This window comes from Gloeophyllum trabeum (assembly GCF_000344685.1).
Source record: "Gloeophyllum trabeum ATCC 11539 unplaced genomic scaffold GLOTRscaffold_00025, whole genome shotgun sequence".
Lineage (NCBI taxonomy): Eukaryota > Fungi > Basidiomycota > Agaricomycetes > Gloeophyllales > Gloeophyllaceae > Gloeophyllum > Gloeophyllum trabeum.
In genome coordinates this window covers 65,337-71,686 of record NW_006920434.1, presented here as the reverse complement: position 1 = coordinate 71,686, position 6,350 = coordinate 65,337, and the positions used below count along the sequence as shown (strand labels likewise).

General features: G+C 52.5%; 4 protein-coding genes across 4 annotated transcripts; all 4 read left to right on the top strand.

Annotated features, from left to right (window-relative positions):
* Positions 1–131: 131 nt before the first annotated feature.
* On the top strand, positions 132–1,086 carry GLOTRDRAFT_112750 (uncharacterized protein). The gene has a single exon (XM_007873112.1). It carries the CDS (start codon positions 212–214, stop codon positions 998–1,000), a length of 789 nt encoding a protein of 262 aa, XP_007871303.1. The 5' UTR covers positions 132–211; the 3' UTR covers positions 1,001–1,086.
* Positions 1,087–2,976: 1,890 nt separating this feature from the next.
* Positions 2,977–3,340, top strand: GLOTRDRAFT_10349 (uncharacterized protein; the record flags this gene model as incomplete). Its single annotated transcript, XM_007873091.1, has 2 exons — positions 2,977–3,175; positions 3,231–3,340. Coding segments are annotated over 2 exons (309 nt in total), but the record flags the coding sequence as incomplete, so codon positions are not given.
* Positions 3,341–3,406: 66 nt separating this feature from the next.
* GLOTRDRAFT_50851 (uncharacterized protein) lies at positions 3,407–3,746 on the top strand (the record flags this gene model as incomplete). The annotated part of the gene is made up of 2 exons (XM_007873111.1): positions 3,407–3,603; positions 3,656–3,746. The coding sequence occupies 2 exons, from the start codon at positions 3,407–3,409 to the stop codon at positions 3,744–3,746; spliced, it is 288 nt and encodes a 95-aa protein (XP_007871302.1).
* A 510-nt stretch (positions 3,747–4,256) lies between these two features.
* On the top strand, positions 4,257–4,744 carry GLOTRDRAFT_28451 (cytochrome P450; the record flags this gene model as incomplete). The annotated part of the gene is made up of 4 exons (XM_007873093.1): positions 4,257–4,446; positions 4,499–4,555; positions 4,607–4,631; positions 4,684–4,744. Coding segments are annotated over 4 exons (333 nt in total), but the record flags the coding sequence as incomplete, so codon positions are not given.
* Between the last annotated feature and the right edge of the window lie 1,606 nt (positions 4,745–6,350).

Here is a 6,350-nt window from a genome sequence, read left to right as displayed (position 1 = left end):
AGCTGAGGCTGCCTCGAGGCAGCCCGGCCAGAGGTGGAACTCTGAATTCGAGTCAACCGAGTCGGCTCAGACATGACCCGAGGCAATTACCGAAAGCAGAGGGCCTGCTCATTCGACTTCATCCGACACTACTCAAGGATCGCTGAAGGCTGTCGCTGCCGTTCTAGAGTGTCATCTTACCGGCCGCTGCTGGTGCCCAAGATATTCAGATATGACGCTCTCAGTGCGCTCCGTATTGTTTCTCGTCGCTCTCGTGGCATCATGCACCTTAAGCACATCCCTAACACCTCAGTCGATCTTCAGCCCACTCGATGCCAATACCATCGGCGGCGACACCGCGCCGCTCCGGATACCGACAGTCCACGAGTCGGCCGTGCAAGGCCGGCGCATCATGCACCTTACCACCATCGGCACCCTGAGCACCGTCTTCCCCTCGTCCGAGCCGTCCGCCACGCCACTGGAGAGCCGTCCCGCCGGTCTCGAAGGCGCCCCCATCGGGCTGATGGATTACTTTGCCGACTGCGAGCCCGCCGCAGGCAACCCGACTATCCTCGCGGTCGACATCGCGACGAGCTTCAAGAACGCGCGTGCGGGGTCGAACGTGACGCTCTCGATGCGGTGGGTACCGCCCGATGCGCATGTGCGGTCATACAGCCCTGCTGCGCTGCCGCGGTTCTCGCTCGTGGGGTACCTCGAGGATCTGTCAGACGAAGATGTCGAGAAGGGTGGTGTGGCGAGTTGTTTCGTGCGGCACCATCGGGATGCGCGGCTCTGGCTGCCCGGGAATCGCATCCACGAGTCGCGGTGGGTGAGGCTCGTTGTGAACGGGGTATATTGGATTGGGGGATTTGGAGATAGAGCGTATATTGGCTGGATACCCGTAGACGTTTGGAAGAACGTGACGGCGGAGGAAGTGGAGCAGTGTAGGCTTCCGGGCGAGAAAACTGGTGTATTGTCGACACTTGTTGACTGGCTTGGCCTTAGCTGGGGACTATGGTGATTTTTCTGCTCTCGAGGATGTATATCTCTCATTGACATGTATACTAATCTTGCCAATGTGTATTGTCTATGATATTTTTCCAGATTCTGTCGCCCAGAGGTCTCGCAGACAGTTAGCATTGCATACCACAGTAACCAAACCGCATCACCATCGCACTGAAGACATCTTCATTTGCCGTCGAGTCCATCCGGCATCTCGATGTATCGCAATCTGCTCACTTCGCTTCTCCCTCAGAGGCAGCACCTAAGGGGGATGCCAAGTGACCACAAAGCGCTCTACCTTCCCTCAGTCGCTGCACCCGAGGAGTAACTACAAATTTTGGCCTCACCTACCCATCGTCCCTCGCGGACAACGCTTGCCAGGACTTGTCAAGGAATACAGACGGTTCACCAGTCGGATCGGCGCTCGGCTGAACGCGCAAAGGTTCGAGCCAATGTTGTGCGTGGTCGTTAGCGCTAACTTGGATGTAGGCTCCCCTCTCTTCGGATCGCTCGTCTTAGTCTCCAATATCCAGTGCTACATAACACTCTGACGGATCGAGAGGCTCATATTCAGTGCATCGTCTCCCGACGGGACCATGGGATTCCGCTGCTCCTCAAGCTCACTGCCGTTTGCCGCTCTTCAGATGTCTCCAACAGTTCGTGGGCCCCATTCCCGTCGGATTCGGCATAGGAACGGCGCTACCAATCGCACATTCGCGCGCACCGATCAGTCTCTATTATCTCGGCGCATCATCGATTGCCTGGCAGAATCGAACTGCGCTGATGTGACGTGAACGCTGAACCTGGGTATATATACCTCTTGACCGATATTCCGGTTGCATTGTTACCTTTCACGAGCCTGTGGTACGTAGGATGTCTAGACTTGGTCGACTTTCACTGATGAAAAGGATCCGTGGTAGTCTATCATGAAACTTATAGCTCCCGTCGTCATTCTCCTTGCGACACTCGTCGCGAGCCACGGAGCTGCTCTTCCGACAGGTGAAGCCACGGACAGCATTTGTCCCATCCCCCCATGCGGCGACGGGTGGTACACGTGCGCTTGCAGGTGCTCACAGACGCCCTGCCAGTTGTGATACAAGATAAAGCCCGAGGAGATTAAAGCACATTTTGAATCGGAATGCAACACGCTTTGCCGAGATCAATTGACCTGCGCGTACTCTGGAACGGTGTAAGAGCGATGTCACTCCTGTGCGAGCAAATCAATGTTGGTACGTTAGGAGGTTGCCGTGCTCTACGAAAGTCTGCTGCGCCGATGTGGCGTCCACTGCTTACAATGGAATGTAAACTGACCGAAGACTCATCCGAAGGAGTCAAGTGTATCTGCAGGGTTCTGCTGTAAATTCAACAGTACTGTCCCGACCAGTACTTTGTAACTGATCGATGTTCCGCCCTGGAGGCGTAGCAGAGTAAGGCCTGAAGCGACATTCTTAGTTACGCTCAAAGTTCGTGTTCGCCGCGTGCGTTACCTCCGTCGACTCTTGCTGATGAGAGGGTTTCCTTCTAGCTGATATACGGTTCCCAGTCCTTGTCATCTGATCTTCTGGCATTTGAACGTACCGAGCACTCCGCATGCCGCTTATGGTACGTCTATAGTTATAATGATGTTCGCATATATAAGCTCGCTATCTATGACGTCCCAGCTGATTGCAGAGCGATAGACACCCAGTCAACGTATGAGGTGCGTCTATCGTTCTGAAATTAGCTGCCAGGCTCCCAGAGACGGGACAGGAGTGAAAGGTCTCGCCATATATCCTCAGATTTTCGTCACTGTTCGATCGCTCTTGGTGGGTCATGGGTGCTTCTACGTCCATTAGACTTCTAGTAAACGTTCTGTGCGCGCTCCATGCGGAAATCTACTCTAGGAATATCCATTGCCCTGCGAGCGAGATCAGGTTCTCAGGGGACTATACATCGCTCCTACAGACTCCCATTCTCTTGCTTATCTGCCACTAGTCTCGTTGAACTGAGCTAATGTTTATTGCTACAGGTATATATCTCGTCGTGATTTTCCTCCTTGCATACTATGTGCGAAGGCATCGGCGCCTGAGGGCAGCAAATCCGCTCAGCCTGCCGTGTCCACCTGGGCCAAAGCCATGGCCTTTCTTCGGGAATTACTTCCAGATTCCCGCCAAAACACCGTGGCACTTGTATGGACAATGGGGCAAGCAATACGGTCCGTATATGTGTCGTAGCTGGTCCATGCCCCTCCTGACTTGCGTGGTGCCCAGGCGATCTGGTGCATATACGCGCATTCAATGAGCACATCATCATCGTCAATTCCGGCGCAGTGGCCCGTGATCTCCTCGAAAAGCGTTCCAATATATACTCCGATCGGCCTTTGTTTCGTGGCATGCATATGTGCGTGCGCCGCATGCGGAGGTATACTTCACTGTATATGGAACTCATGGGCACTAGGGTCGGCGCGACTTTCATTGGATTTGTGAAGTATGGGCCTTATTGGCGTCGTGAGAGAAGACTCTTCCAACAGGTGTTCCGAGCCGATCACGTTGCGCAATATGCTCCCAGGACTATGCGCGCAGCTGTGAACATGCTAAGACAGCTTCTTTATCGAAAGGAAGATTTCATGAGCTGCATTCGACGGTGTGGTGATGCCCCTTCTTTAAGCATGCAATGTAGCTTATAGGTTGTTCAGCTTCGCAGTAGGAAATGTTCTCGGCATAGTGTACGGGTACGACATCCCAGAAGTCTACGACCACTTCGTGGAGCTTGTAGAACATCGCTGATGTGCGGGTATGGCTTCCCGGGGTCAGCAATTGTCGACCATTTCCCTGCTGGTGCGCTGTTCCTGTCTGATCTTGTGGAGTCGTCTTGAATTATTGTCCAGTGGAGTACCTACCTTTCTGGTTACCCGGCATGGGATTCAAAAGTGATGCATATGTTGCTCGAGCTCTGTTCAAGCAAATCCAGGAGCTTCCTTTTGAGCACGTCAAGTCGCTCATAGTAAGCTGACTTTGAATCCTAATCAATATTAGCTCACTGCTGTTTACCAATAGGAGCAAGGCAATGCACCGGCGTCCTTCACGAACTACTTAATGAACAGGATGTCCTTCGATGACACCGACTCACGGGAGGAAGCTATAAAACGTGTCTCGGGTACTGGTTATTTCGGTGAATTTTCATCTTCCTTCTTGAAGTTTCTCATGCTGATCTAGACACTCTGAATCAGATGGAGCGGATACAGTGAGCGGTCCTCTAGATTTTGAAATACACCATATCGCCTGACTGAGCTTCAGACGACCTCTGCGATAAGCAACTTCTTTCTTGCCATGGTTCTCAACCCCGCTGCGCAGGAGCGGGCACAGAAGGAGATTGATACTGTGGTGGGGGCGGGAAGGCTTCCCTCTTTCGATGATAGGGTTTCACTACCCTACGTGGAGGCAGTGATCAGGGAAGTCCTTCGATGGCGGGCTGTTGTACCACTTGGTAGGTGCCGCTGCTTAGGTATGGGAGCTTAGAGAACCATAATTGGACACAGGTGTGTCGCACGCCAATACAGAAGACGATATATATGATGGCTTCTTCATACCGAAAGGTGAGTAGTGAACAACGTGTAAGCTGCTCCTGACTCCGTCCGATGCTGCAGGGACGACAGTCGTTATGAATATATGGTAGGGTGTCGTGAGCAAAACATGCCAACCCGATCCTTATTACTCCTCGCAGGGCTATGCATATGGATGAGCGAGTCTACGTAGATCCGGAAAGCTTCGAACCCGAGAGGTTCTTGAATCCCGATGGCAGCATCAAGAACGACTTCCCCCAGACGGCCTTCGGAATGGGAAGACGGTGTGTTTCGTACTCTAGGTAGCGGCTGTATGGGCAGCCGTCGCTTCTGTTTTGGCTGGCTTCACTATTACTAAAGCGCTCAATGCTGATGGGACCGTAGTGGAGGTCAGTCTCGAGTACCAAACAGGCATGACCAGGTTCGTGCCACTCGCCGAAGTAGAGCTTGAGTTCTAAGAGCGGTCATCCTTGATAGTCACCCGGTACCCTTCAAGTGCTCGATAACGCCCCGATATTCTGAGGCTGAGCGTTTGATCAGGCAGTCTAAAGTTGATTCCTCGACAAAGTAGAATTGAATTTGATGTGTTGTGTGCATATTTGCATGTGATTCGCCCCTCATGCAATTCCCACTAAACTGCATCCCAAATCCTCCCAGGGCCATGTCCAGAAAACAAATCTGGGATAATGATGGAAACCCTTGCATCGCGGTTCATCTTGTACTAAATCTCTTTTTTTCAATCAAGTGATGCCTTCCCTCAAAGATTAAAAGTAGTAAGCAGCCAGGTTGCGCAGATACCTACTTGAGAGAGATCCATAACCGGATTGGCTCGGCTTTGTCCGGAATGAGAAGCGCGCTCACAACCGTCTTCAGTGCAAGAGCGCAGTCGTGAGTCGTTCCATACGCCGTGACCCTCGCTACGAGCCTCGCGTGCCCACCATGTCTACAGACTTCTTCCTTGCCATTAATGCTCTGACGCCTAAAAGTACGGCGGTGAAGTAATAGCTGACGACGACTCGGAGACGCGGGACCCATTGTCGCGTCCGACGTGCTGTGTCCGAGCGACAAACAAGACAGCAAAGGTGATACTGAGATATGTGTAATTCCTTTCACAGAATGCTTCGTGCTCTACGGCACCTCGCCTCCCGGCTCGCATATGAACACGGGCCAGCAGGAATATCGGGCGCCTTTCAACAGTGGGTGCAGCCCTCTAAGGTCGATTTCCATCGCTTTCTTGCACTTGCATTGACATCGAGGCCACGTCGTCAACGCGTCAACGCCTCCACAACACAGTGGCCATCACACTTAGTGTGGCGTGGTAATGCTACGCTTAAGCGCAGATGTGGCACCCAAAACGCATACGTATAAGAGGCAAGCATTGCTCCTTTTCTCTCTTTCCAACTATTATATTTTCCCCTGCGTTACAGGATACACCACTTGCGTTGCACCTTACAGTACGTTCCCCCTATCGGTACGCCACACGCTTCGTATTCCTCTTGCTATGGCTGACTCCCTACATCCGTGTCATGGTATAGCACACGCGCCACATTCCTATCCAACAGTTTTGAGACATCTCTGATTATCCTATGCCAATATGCCGCAGCTGATGGATCTCAACTTCGACACCCTGGCAACCTTGGTATCCTACCTGCCCAAAGGAGACCTACTTCGCCTCTCGCTCACTGCATCCGGCTTACGGGAGATATCGCAAGATCGACTGATCTGCTCAGTCTGCCTTAGCAAGGTCGATTCCATAGCTTCATTCAGCGAATTCATCCTCGCAGACGCTCGCAGGCGCCTGCCATTGCTCCGGTCTTTCAGGCTAGAG

What these genes read in the sequence shown, in the direction of transcription:
- GLOTRDRAFT_112750 (XM_007873112.1), top strand. Translation starts at nt 212, where the DNA reads ATGACGCTCTCAGTGCGCTCCGTATTGTTTCTCGTCGCTCTCGTGGCA.